At 44.1% G+C, this 13,764-nt stretch overlaps 1 protein-coding gene across 1 annotated transcript in view; it reads left to right on the top strand.

The window, feature by feature from the left end:
• taok3a (TAO kinase 3a) overlaps positions 1-13,764 on the top strand; it is a 51,980-nt gene that overhangs the window by 24,540 nt on the left and 13,676 nt on the right. The window contains exons 3-12 of the mRNA XM_030359208.1: positions 2,727-2,798; positions 2,983-3,084; positions 3,401-3,446; positions 4,072-4,168; positions 5,345-5,458; positions 6,023-6,114; positions 6,433-6,526; positions 9,118-9,199; positions 12,223-12,390; positions 13,350-13,547. Coding sequence (XP_030215068.1) covers positions 2,727-2,798; positions 2,983-3,084; positions 3,401-3,446; positions 4,072-4,168; positions 5,345-5,458; positions 6,023-6,114; positions 6,433-6,526; positions 9,118-9,199; positions 12,223-12,390; positions 13,350-13,547 — 1,065 coding nt within the window. The remainder of the gene's footprint in view (positions 1-2,726; positions 2,799-2,982; positions 3,085-3,400; positions 3,447-4,071; positions 4,169-5,344; positions 5,459-6,022; positions 6,115-6,432; positions 6,527-9,117; positions 9,200-12,222; positions 12,391-13,349; positions 13,548-13,764) is intronic.

Below are 13,764 nucleotides of genomic sequence, written 5' to 3'. Positions count from 1 at the left end.
TTTCTCTTGACCCCTATCTACACTTCCTCTCACCTTGCTGCACTTTACTCTTCACCCCTCTCAACCCTCTTAATCTCTGTCTCTGTCTCTGTCTCTGTCTCTGTCACTGTGTGCGTGTGTGTGTGTGACACACACACACACACACACACACACACACACACACACACACACACACACACACACACACACACACACACACACACACACACACACACACACACACACACACACACACACACACACAAATTCAAAACAAAACAAGCTTTATTGCCATGAAAAACAAATGGTAAAACGGCTAAAGCAGTTGAAAAATGTGGAGGTCAAAACATAAAATGTTAAATCCAAAATATATATTCATATCAAATATTAGAATACTAAATATATAGTCAAATGTGAAGTACTATAAAATGTCCAGTATCTCAAATAAACTCCTCCCTCCTCTCCTCTCCCCTCCGCTCCTCTCTCACATAACACATGCACACCCCTTTCTCAGCATGGCCAGATGCAAGACTGGGTGTTAAGCCTCTACTCCTCCTCCCAAGGACAGCTGTTCTCATAGTGGTGGGGGGAGAGAAGCTGGCAATAGAGGGGGCAGGATTTAGTAGGCTGGCAGGGCACTACTTTTCTCATCTATCGTTTGACACACACACACACACACACACACACACACACACACACACACACACACACACACACACACACACACACACACACACACACACACACACACACACACACACACACACACACACACACACGTAGCCCTTGCGTCAAGCTGGTGTAGTTCATTTGGTCCAGTATTTAGCCCTTGAAGATGATGATGCACATGTCCTATCTGCTCGCTGACACACTTCTACTGTCTACGCTGTTAGCTACACACAAATGTATGCATGCTAGTGAGTTAGCTTCAGCGAGGACCTACACATACTGTATGCGAGTGAGCCAGCTTAGGCTATGACCTACACATGTGCTGCATGCTAGTGAGCCAGCTACAGTTAGGAAATACACATGGGCTATATGCTGGTGAGCCAGCTACAGCTTGGACATACACATGTTCTGTATGCTAGTGAGTGAGCCAGCTACAGCTAGGACATACACATGTGCTGCATGCTAGTGAGCCAGCTACAGCTAGGACATACACATGTGCTGCATGCTAGTGAGCCAGCTACAGCTAGGACATACACATGTACTGTGTGCTAGGTTCAGACCAAAGTTGACTCATAAATCATGAATATTTAAAATACTGGAAATAATTAGGGATGCTATGTTTGTCCTGACCCTCTTCTTGAATTATTTAAACATAACCATTGTTATTAACAAGGTTTCAGTTTTACTTTTGTGTCACATCAAAGGTGTCATTGCTAATGACTACGTGCTGTTAAGTTGAAGTTTCATTATTTAACATTTGTTGTGTATTCATCTCGTAGATCTGTGTTTAACAGGGGACAGAGACACACATTTGTTGACGAATGAATTGTGTTTTGGTTGTGGAATGGTAATTATACGCAAGTCAAATGTTTGAGTTCAGAGTTTAAAGAGAAGGTTAAATGGGAGTGGGAGCACTCAAGGTAAAAAGCAAAAGTATAGATTTGTGAGTTCATATGAGTTAGCTGTTAATTAATTTGCATTTCATGGCAAATAAGACAGATGCACTGCAGTGCACCGCATACAGTGAGCCCCTTAGCAGGAAACAGTTATTATTTTGAGGGGAGAAGTCGGTTTTACAAATGTGTCTGCAGTAGAGCTCACATCAAACATCAGAGCAGTGTTGAATCAATTAACCCTCTGTAATCATCCACATACCCCCCCAAGCCCTAACTGCACTTCAATATTTCAAGACACAATGCGTGATATCCTAGTCAGCCCATCCGCACATTCCAGCGCTGGGAATAGCCAACCCATAATGACAGGCTGGTCCTTAGGCTGAACAGGGCATTGCATGTGATGGGAGATCTCTGTTGCTCTTTGGGGCCGTAATTCCATTTGATTCCCGACATGAAATTCCCATTTGTGGGGTGGACGTGGACGTGGGTTAGCGTTAAGCTGCATCGCTGCTAACCCTGAGGCCATATGCCCTCAGGGTTAACACTGCAGGTTTAACAAGGGGGGCTCTGGATAAAGTAAAGCAGCTCAAGCCTCCACAGTAGCTACGACGAGCCAGCTCTAATTTGCTAGCAGTCTGCGGTGTTCAGGGTCACTGCTTAACTTTCAATGTGCGGCTCCACAGCAAAAGCCTATTTTGTTTTACTGCTTTAGCGGCAGATTGCTTTTTTTACTTTACGACGTCTAGTCCCCCATGATTAATGATTGAGCAAATATATGTTCTGTGGAAATGATTTGCCAGTGTATTCTGCATTTTCCCTCAAAAAAAAAAAAAAGTACTTGCTTATTAATTATGCATCTGGGTGCGTACAAACTGCCTACATATGAATTCAAAATTGTGGATGAATTAACATTGTATTTATCAAAGTACAGATATACTCTTACAATATATTATTCAAACAATATCTAAAATTTGAAGGCATTGGACACAGCATTGCTCATTGTGATATGCAGTATTAATTTATGACCCATTTTCCTTGAATACTTTCCTAGCGAGATAGTGTCCGGTTTTATTGATGAACTCAATAGAAAAGGTTAAAGGTGCAGGGGTTGTTCTGAGGGCAGATGTTCATGGAAGTGTTCATTGCCCTGTGTTTGAGTTTGACCCCTCTCTTCTCCATCAGGCCCGAAACTCCTACTCCAATGAGGTGGTGGCCATCAAGAAGATGTCCTACAATGGAAAACAGACTACTGAAGTGAGAAGCACACACACACACACGCACGCACGCACGCACACGCGCACGCATTGTAAAATATTAAATATTATGATCACCATGACCATGGTGGAAAGCCATCACTCTGTACAAGATTAGTTGAATGATAGAAAACTGGTATACAACATAATTATGTAATTGCATCTGATGTGTTTTGTGTCTTCAGAAGTGGCAGGACATCATAAAGGAGGTGAAGTTCTTGGAGCAGCTACGCCACCCAAACACCATTGAGTACAAAGGATGCTACCTAAAGGACAACACTGCCTGGGTACTTCCGGATAGTCTCTCTCCCACCCCCTCCCTTAATATAGGTGTTACTGCTGTATACATCGGTCATCGCTCCCATCTCACTGCAGCATTCACACTACTTACTCTTTCTATTCTACTTTCGATATTTTTTTTACTTTTCATAATTTATCCATCATATCCCGTTTCGTTTTCCTCATATCTCATACAGTTACAAAAAAAAATATTGATGCATTTATCTCTGCATTTGGTGTTTGCGTTCGTTAGCTTTGCAATAATCTTAATAAATGTAATCTTGTGAGGATCTGGTTATCAATGTTGTGTACCTATCTTCACAGCTGGTGATGGAGTACTGCCTCGGCTCCGCATCAGATCTGCTAGAGGGTACACACACACACACACACACACACACACACACACACACACACACACACACACACACACACACACACACACACACACACACACACACACACACATAAGCATTGAACATGAAATTATAATCTATATATTGAATATATACAGATTGTACTGTAGACCAGATGTATTCCCTTCCCTTCAACCGTATCTGATAATAGAGATGCACATTATAAAACATGGTCGTGCTGATGGTGTTCATCCTAGACTCTAAACCTTCCGATATGAGTCAGCTTAAAATATCCTATGGATCTTTCGCTTTGGGTTTCAACCTCTGCTATTGACCTGCCCACGCAAGTCAATGTTATAGGTCATTGCATGAGTATAATGGAGATCTAAAGAGATTGTCTTTTATTTTTAAGCTTTATCAGCTCATGCTATGTTCCTGCTGTCCACCACAGTTTCAAATCACTGCTATTTTAGCAAATAGCAAATATATTGTCGAAGCTAAATGAATATAGTAGTCGCACTGTAACACGTGTTGACGCCCAACCACAGCATTTTGGGAAAACAAACTCACAAAAGATGTACTGCCTTTTGACAGCAAGTCATTCCGACAATCTTCACTGGATTTTCCGTCTTCTCCCAATAGTTCACAAGAAACCACTCCAAGAGGTTGAGATTGCCGCCATTACCCATGGTGCCTTGCTAGGACTGGCTTACCTACATTCCCATAATATGATTCACAGGTGAGGTATCCTACCTTTGTGTCCCAATAGGAATATAAATGTGAAGAACATAACATGGGTCAAAGACGGACAACAGCCCAGAGTTTATAGCCCTCTATTCTAATTCCGTTGTAAAAATCTGTCACACGGCTCCATTCCATGCAATACTGAGTGATTTACAACCGATCTTTATCATAGATGACGACGTTTTCATTAATGTTGACGACCCATTAGATATAAAAATGAATGGTTTAATTTGTTTTACCAGCTATCAAAGATAGCTTTATTGCCAAGTATGTATGCCAGGGATGGTCAACTGGCAGCCCACATCCTCGCTCAGTCAGGCCCGCACATAATAAAAAAAAAAAAAAAAAGTGTAATCAGTAAAAAAAATTATCGAGTTAAGTGCAACAAGAGTTGTTGCACTTAATGTTGGGCCACTGTTTTTCAGTTTTGTGACATCATTGAATGATGATGTATGTGAGACCTTTGCACTGATGAAAATACTAACCATTCATGTGGCTGTTTGAGCATGGAAAACACGAAATTAATGTATGTTGGTTCAATTAACATACCGTACATGAGTTATGATTCTGGAAGATTTTTTAGGTAGTGGCCATACCCAAAATGCACCAGAATACAGGTAATCAAATTTACCAAATTCAAAATTTTGTAGCTTCTCTCATCTTACGTTTAGTTGAAGTGCGCAGTCATGTGGCCCTCTGATGGTTATGATGAAAAATGTGGCCCTCTTTATCATGAAAGTTGCCCATCCCTGATGTCTGCACAGGAGGTTTTTCTATTATATTGGCACAGTGTCGGAAGGGGAAAAAAATATGTGTCCTTGCTATAAAAATACCAAGGAGACAACGTATCTCTATTTACTTGGTGTGTCTATTGCTTTAAGGATGATTTCCTTCCCGCTCTTAACATATTCTTTAATATTGTCCTCTTATGGACTTGGTCATGTCATTTATGCGGAAAATTTGAAAATCTTGGGTGTGAAAGGTATCACAAATCAGGAAAAAGTGCTTATTCTTTACGCGTTGCTCCTAAATGTCCTTAACCCCGAGCTCAATACGCATACACCCGTGGTTGACTCTATGTCTTTGCATCATGAGAGCGCTGCTACAGAGGTGCACCTTAATGTCTACTGAGTCCTAACCTGTGCTGCCTGTGTGCTCCCTCGCGGTGCAGAGATGTGAAGGCCGGTAACATCCTGCTGACGGAGTTGGGTCAGGTGAAACTGGCTGACTTTGGGTCCGCATCCATCGCCTCCCCTGCCAACTCCTTCGTAGGAACCCCATACTGGTACGGGACACAATAACCTGATTTACACTTCATACTAGGAACCCCATACTGGTACGGGACACAATAACCTGATTTACACTTCATACTAGGAACCCCCTACTGGTACAGGACACTATAATCTGATTGACACTTCATACTAGGAGCCCCATACTGGTACAGGACACAATAACATGTTTCACACTTCATACTAGGAGCCCCCTACTGGTACAGGACACAATAACATGGTTCACACTTCATACTAGGAGCCCCATACTGGTACAGGACACAATAACCAGATTTATACTTCATACTTGGGCCCCCTTACTGGTACAGGACACAATTACATGGTTCACACTTCATACTAGGAACCCTTACTGGTTCAGAACACAATATCGGGGTTCCCACTTTTTTACATTTTCACCTTGGTTGTGCTTGATCTCTGATATCTTTGCATTGTGCAAGCGATGACGATAATCAATGTTTCAGTTCAAGGAAAATAACATCACAACAAAGCAACAATAATTGATGATGTTAATAGTCCTTTATTGCCTGAATGCTCTAATAGGACAGTGTCTTTGTCTCCAGGATGGCTCCTGAAGTGATCCTAGCCATGGATGAAGGTCAATACGAGGGGAAGGTGGACATCTGGTCCCTTGGGATCACCTGCATAGAACTTGGTGAGTTAATGTCAACATAACCACGTTGTACCACACTTTGATTTCATTTGACTGACAACCCTGAAAAATAACAGTCAGTCCACCAGCTATGTTTGTAGTTGACAAACAAATTAACCTTAGAAATGATGATGAATCAATTATTCAACTTTTAATGAATTTAGTTGTGGTAGCAATTTTGGAGAAGTGGAAAATGAACCTCCTGGTTGACCAGCCCTGTCCTGTTTGCAGAACAAACAAGGTGTAAAGATGGTCTGCATCACTATTCTCTGTAACAGCTCTCTCTATTTCTCTCTTTGTCCATCTCTTCCCATTCTCTAGCGGAACGCAAGCCGCCATTGTTCAATATGAATGCCATGAGTGCCTTATATCACATTGCCCAGAACGACTCTCCCACGCTGCTGTCCAACGAATGGTGAGTTGAAGGTCAACACGTGTTTACTGTCCCTGCATTATTTGTTCCTTCTCTGTTGAATACGGCCCCCTGTTTTATGATCATTTATGATCTGCGCACTTCTTTTTCCATAAGAACCTCCAAATGAGTCTGTGCTAAACACGTGTAATATCTCTATTGGCATGTGTTGATAATATGTATAGCCGTCTCCAGTGATTCATCAACAGGCCAAGCGTCTGATATCCCTTGACTGTATGGCCATTAGGGCTCTGATCTGAGTCATCGTAAACCCTCTGATCTCTGCCCGGGTCCTGGTGTGAAAACAAGCCCTTAAGTCCCTGGTGTCATGACCTCCCCCCACCTTAATAGAGGCGGTGCATCGATCCTAAACATAACAGTTGTCATTTTATCAATGTTACGTGTCGTTCTTTGAATGTGTTCATGGTGCAATGAGATGGAGGCATAGAAGGTTGCTTAATGATTGTCACATAGGATGATGCACGGCATGGAATTTGGCCTAGAGCTTTGTTCCATATATACGCATGGACGTCCCTCCATGCCAAGTAGAAGTGTTCCATATTTTATAAATGGAGATGTATGTTGGTGTTCGAGGAGGAGATGGAGGAGGTGGATGTGGTGGTTTTGGTGCCTGGTGGTGGTTGTGAGTGAGGTGTTGGTAGTATTGGTGCCGGTGGTGGTGGAGGTGTTGATGGTGATGGGGGTACCATACTTCAAGGAGCTATCATTGAGCTAACATCAAAGGCTTCAGTGAGAGCATTCCGTTCAATTGATCATGGGGTAACAATTTAAACCTGAATCTTTCCACTAATCAGAAGCATATGAATCTACTGCTGTGTATTCACACGCACCATGCTATCATAAAGCATCATGTTTTGTCTGGGCTGTCACCAAATTTACTACAGCTGGGATGAGCCTTGGCTGCGATGATTTCACCTTTCCTCACTTCCACTGGAGCTGCTGCTCAAACCTATAACATGTGTGTAGGGTGCACTCATTAAACATTAACCCTGTATTTAATATGGTGGGATGCAGACCAATCAGAAGAGAGCACTCTTCTGGTGGTGTGGAAACAATGCTGAGCCAGTCTCACGGTCTTTCTACATCTGAGGCGTGTGGCGTCCTGCGTTCTCCTGCCTGTCATCGCCCCGAGACAATAAAATCAATTTCTTCTATCTGTTCAACCATTTCTAATGCTCCCCATTAAACACAATGTGAGTGGCCCACATTGAGCTGTCGGGATGAGAACCCTGAGTTAATATTTAGAAGGACTGGGAACGTAGATCTGCTTTACCCACCAGATTCAGCCTTTTGAACCCAGGATATTACTGTGAATCCAGGATTTGTGCTTTAGTGTTGAGCTGTCTGGTGTGTGCTGGGGTGTACAGCTATTGTTATTAGTGCTTTTAGAACCCCAGGGCATATCGTCATCTTCATCTTCGTCCTCATCCAGGCTAGACGAGACCGGTTCAGGCTACAGAGGCTTTCATGGAATTACCAGACAACCTTCACTTCACTCATATGAAGGAACTTAATTTAATGTTAGATTAGATTTACTCCTTTGACCCCTTTTTATTTCATTTTATTAATGATCTCCTCGCTTAGATTTACACTATTTTTGGCTTGGTGTCCTCACTTTGCTCCTTCCATTTTGTATTGTCATAAATCTTTAACCACTTTTATATCGACACGATAAGGTTTAAATGTCTGTTAACGCACTTTTTAACATCGTTTTTAACGGGCTGCCTTTCCATACCCTGGCGGTCAGGTAGCACTTGTGTGTTGACCTTGGCCGAAGTAAACGGTACAGTACACGTAGCCCAGACACGGTGGTTGAGCGGCTACGGCTGTCTGTTGTGTGCGTCTCTCAGCAGACTTCATAGCGTTTGTACGTGTGGCGCCACAGCCTCATTTTTAGAGCATAGTCACTGGGACAATGTGTCGCGGCTCCAGTGGCCTACATTTACATTGCTCCACATATTTACATAATCCAAATATCGCTCAGCGGTGACTACACTCAAGAGATTATGGGCGATTGAGCTGTCGTGATTTAGTGATGCTACTTAACCACGATTTCTGGTCTCATGGTCATCCTGGAACAGATATTCGCATCGGTAAAACTTAAATAAAAAGGGCTTTTGCTATGGTAGAATCTGAATTGTGTTTTGTTAAGTTATAGTTTACACTGCTGTAATGGAGGTGCCTATATTATACGGTTACACTGTACATTACAATTTCATGTTACAGTGTAATAATTAGAGAAGCCAGTACTGTGTAGTAATTAACGTAACAGTATGCAGTAAATATGTAATGATGTCAGGAGACAGCATGTCACAGCGTGGTAAGGCTACAGGCTGTTCCTTAACATTCCATGACACATCACAGTAACATGCTGTAACATGCTGTTATAGGTTGAAGCATTACATTATTACATATAACTTGAGTGCAAGTTATATGGGTGTTACAGGGTGTAACATTGTCATACAAATCCACCTGACCCTCCATGTCCTGTTGCTTCTCTCTCACATCATAGGCCACGAGTCCTTCAGTGTGACCAACAGAATGATCTCCTCTCTCTCCTCGTTTGTCTCCAGGTCGGATCCCTTCCGGAGCTTCGTGGACTACTGCCTACTGAAGATTCCTCAGGACCGACCTTCATCAGGGGAGCTGTTGAAAGTGAGCGCTCGTCCTCTGTTTAATCTCCCCACTGTGACCTCACTTCCTGTCTCGGTCAGCCCGCGTGGATGAGTCACTGCATCCCACCCACGGCTCCCCGATTATAACACAGGCACACACAAACACACAACGACATGCACACGAACAGATAGGACGCACAGGCACAGACAGAGTTATTGAGCCAAACTGGGAATTGTGCACCCAACGGAGAATGAGTTGTTGTCTCTTTCTTTCTCTCAGTTGCTCACCATTTCCTCCTTCCTGTTTCACGCCTTTATAAGCAATGTGTATACTACGAAATCACACCAACACATACCGGATAGTACACCAAAATACAGCTGGCCCAATCGCCTTTGTATGCAAACTAAAACAAAACAAACACCCTCCACTTCGTAACATCTGGATGAAATAATTTGTCTAATTGACAGGATGTTTTTAGCTTTTTGCAACACAACACAGGTATCACATTGGCTGTAAGGCCGGTATTTTCTGTCTGACACAACCCCTGGAGAGGGCCAAGCCATCCAAATGTGAGTCAGGGGGGCAGATGGGCTGGGTTTAAAGGGTATTCCTCACAGTTGCATCACCCCAGCATTGAAATTCAGTCTGTGTACCAAGACCTCTGATCCACATCTCAGTAGAAACACCATTATGGTGGTTTAAATACCAAACACTCTTTGTTTCATGTGATGGGGCATGTTGTGTATAGCTTATGATTAATACCCTCACTTTGTACCGCTCACATATAAACGCGGCCAACACACACACACGCAGACACAGGCAAAACACACACGGCCAACACAGGCACATGGGCAACACGCACACACACCCTCCTACCTCCAAGCTCTTTAAGGGAGGGGAACCAGGTCACTAATCCGGGCCATTGAGCTGTTCTTGCTTCAGGTTACACACACACACACACACACACACACACACACACACACACACACACACACACACACACACACACACACACACACACACACACACACACACACACACACACACACACACACACACACACGCAGACACATGCACACACATCCAGTCCTTACTGTGTAGCTGAAGTAAAACATTAATGGCACCAACCACACGCAGCTTACTATTATTAATCACCAAGCAATGGAACCACTAGCTACTTCCTCATGATCTGTACACTTCTCTGGAGATGATCAAATCAAAGGTGAAATCTTCATCAAAGAACAGTATTATATTACTGTTAGAGCCTATTGTACTCCAGTGTAGAGCCTGTAGTACTACATTGTAGAGCCCATAGTACTACAGCGTATAGCTCATAGTACTACAGTGTAGAGCCCATAGTACTACAGTTTATAGCTCATAGTACTACAGCGTATAGCTCATAGTACTACAGCGTCGAGCCCATAGTACTACAGCGTATAGATCATAGTACTACAGTATAGAGCCCATAGTACTACAGTATATAGCTCATAGTACTACAGTGTACAGCTCATAGTACTACAGTGTAGAGCTCATAATACTACAGTGTAGAGCTCATAGTACTACAGTTTATAGCTCATAGTACTACAGTGTATAGCTCATAGTACTACAGTGTAGAGCCCATAGTACTACAGTGTATAGCTCATAGTACTACAGTGTAGAGCTCATAGCACTACAGTGTAGAGCCCATAGTACTACAGTTTCAAGCCCACAGTACTACAGTGTATAGCCCATAGTACTACAGTGTAGAGCCCATACTACAGTGTATAGCTCAAAGTACTATGGTGCAGATCCCATACTACAGTATATAGCTCATAGTACTACAGTGTAGAGCCCATACTACAGTGTAGAGCTCATAGTACTACAGTGTAGAGCCCATACTACAGTGTAGAGCTCATAGTACTACAGTGTAGAGCTCATGGTACTACAGTGCGGAACTCGTAGTTCTACAGATTAAAGTTCCTAGTACTATTACACGGTAGAGTTCATACTATAGTGTAAAGAATATAGTACAACAGTGCAGAGCTCATGCTACAACATAGAGGTCATAATAGTACAGATCAGAGCAGAGCTAATAGTATAACCCATAGTACAACAGTGCAGTGCTAATAGTATCACAGTGCAGTGCCATACACGGGGAGCTCTGTATTCGTTTCCACCTGAGAGATGATGTAAGGGTGTCCTCTTCTCTCCCCATCTCCGTGTTGGACAAGCTTCACCAGGTCTCTGGCGTCCGTCGTCTCAGAAAGGAAAACAAGGTCTATTTTGAGCTGATGATGTCATCGGTCTGCCCTGACCGTCCCATTATGAAAGCATCTATCACAGCCAGAGTCCAGAAGGGAGAGAGGGATTATATGATCTAAAATGTGGCCGTCGCAATGTATGTATTTATAGCTGTGGGATGAATACGTGTCACCACACAGGCCTTTTAAGTCATTTATATTTTATGAATGAACAAGCGGGAAGGTGTGCATGTGTGCGCACGTGGGTATATGTGTGTGTGTGTGTGTGTGTGTGTGTGTGTGTGTGTGTGTGTGTGTGTGTGTGTGTGTGTGTGTGTGTGTGTGTGTGTGTGTGTCTGGGCGCATGTGCAAGCAGATGCATATGTGTAGTAGTATAGAATGGAGAGAAGGAGGCAAGGAGCGCACAGGCTAAGCAACTAACAGGCTCCCTCTAGTGCCTGTTTGAAGGATTGCGCTTCAATACACACCATCGTTCTGAACACATTTAGGGTGCTGTACCTCTTGAAATGGTTTGAATAAATCTACAAAAAATACAAAAAAAACAAGTTTGTATATGAGAACTTGTTTGCACTTGAAATATCCCAAGATTGATCATTTCACTTCAGCACTATTTCTGCATATTTAGTTTTTCTTCTCTGTTAAATCCCTTTTCCATCGCACCCTGACCCCTGGCTGACCCTAACCCTGACTCTTACCCTGACCCTCACCCTCACCATCCCTCTGACCTTGAACCCGTCCCTAACCGTCAACCTCACCCTCACCCTGACCGTCCTTCTGACCTTGACCCTGACCCTCGCCCTGACCCTCTCTTGCTCTCCCCAGCATGACTTTGTGCGGCGGGAGCGGCCTCCACGGGTGCTGATGGACCTGATCCAGCGCACTAAGGACGCGGTGCGGGAGCTGGACAACCTGCAGTACCGCAAGATGAAGAAGATCCTGTACCAGGAGAAGCACATCGGCCTGATGGGGGAGAGCCAGGAGGACGAGGAGGTAAGGCGTTAGCAGGAGGAACGCGAGGAGGAGGGCAAAGATCATACTGTGAGGCTCCAACACTACTGTGAGGCGCCATGTTGATGAGCTAATGAGCTGGATCCTAGGGGGACGCCACTTCTAAACATTTTTTTTTTATCTTTCTAGTTTCATCTCCAACAGCGGAAATAATTTGCCGCTGGTAAAATGTGTTTATGTAATTGGATTTTGCTCGTAAAACACTTAACTGCACATTGCTGGTTTCCCTTGAAGATGCTACTGGACTGTTGAAACCTGCAGTCAACCTCTTTTGGCATTTTGTCGAGTTCACTCCAGACCTCGGCCCCTCTCGTTGCACTCTGGTGGTCCCTGATAGGTCTCTGTCCTCTCTTGGACCTGGCCCGGGGTTACAGCCACGGAGACATGGTGGACACATCTTCCCTTTCACACTGTCCCTGTGAGCGAATGCTTGAACACATCTCAGAAATGTGACCAAGCCTCCTCTCCACATTCACTCAGTGTCAGAAGACCTGTGAGCGTGATTGAAGTTATTTTTTTCATTAGGCCATACATTACGCTTGAATGCAAATTACGTGTGTGTGAGGGTCTTCAAATGAATGGAGACATTAAACCTGCCGGCCCCATCTCAGAGCCGTGCCTTCAGGCTCCGGGGTGAGACCCTGTGGCCTAGACGGGGGCTGATGTGTGGATGTGTGGATCATTGCCAATCCAAATCGGTCCCAACCAGTTATGAGGCTATCAGACATCTCAGACCATTCATGTCAGGACACACACACACACACACACACACACACACACACACACACACACACACACACACACACACACACACACACACACACACACACACACACACACACACACACACACACTCTCTCTCTTTCCTCCTCTCCCTTTGCCACCTTTCGACTCTAATTCTCCCTTCCTCTCCTTGTTTCCTTCGGCCTCCTGTGCTGCAGGACAGTGAGGCAGCGAGCTGCAAGAGGAACAGCCTGGGGAGCAACCACTCCATCCCCAGCACGTCGCTCAGCACGGGCAGCCAGAGCAGCAGCGTCAACAGCATGCAGGAGATGCTGGAGGACAGCTGCCCTGACATGACCATGATGCTGCACCAAGACTACGACAGCACCCTGGACTCCTCGCCTCAAGCCAAGAAGGTAGCGCCAAGGGAGATAGAAGTAGGGAGCTAGGAGCTAGGAGACAGGGAGTTGCAGGGTTTAGTTAAGGGTTTTCTGGGTGAGATGTGTGTGAGGAAAAAAGGTGTGATGGGTTGGGTCACTGTCAAGCCTCACGCCCAACAGTGATAACACTGAAAACAACTCAAGGAGACCAACAGCTGATCACTTGTAGATGAAGAGTTCAATATATGGTGCA

Source organism: Gadus morhua, chromosome 6, assembly GCF_902167405.1.
Source record: "Gadus morhua chromosome 6, gadMor3.0, whole genome shotgun sequence".
Classification (NCBI taxonomy): domain Eukaryota; kingdom Metazoa; phylum Chordata; class Actinopteri; order Gadiformes; family Gadidae; genus Gadus; species Gadus morhua.
The sequence above is the reverse complement of the archived record's forward strand: the minus strand, read 5'-3'. Positions and strand labels throughout refer to the sequence as shown.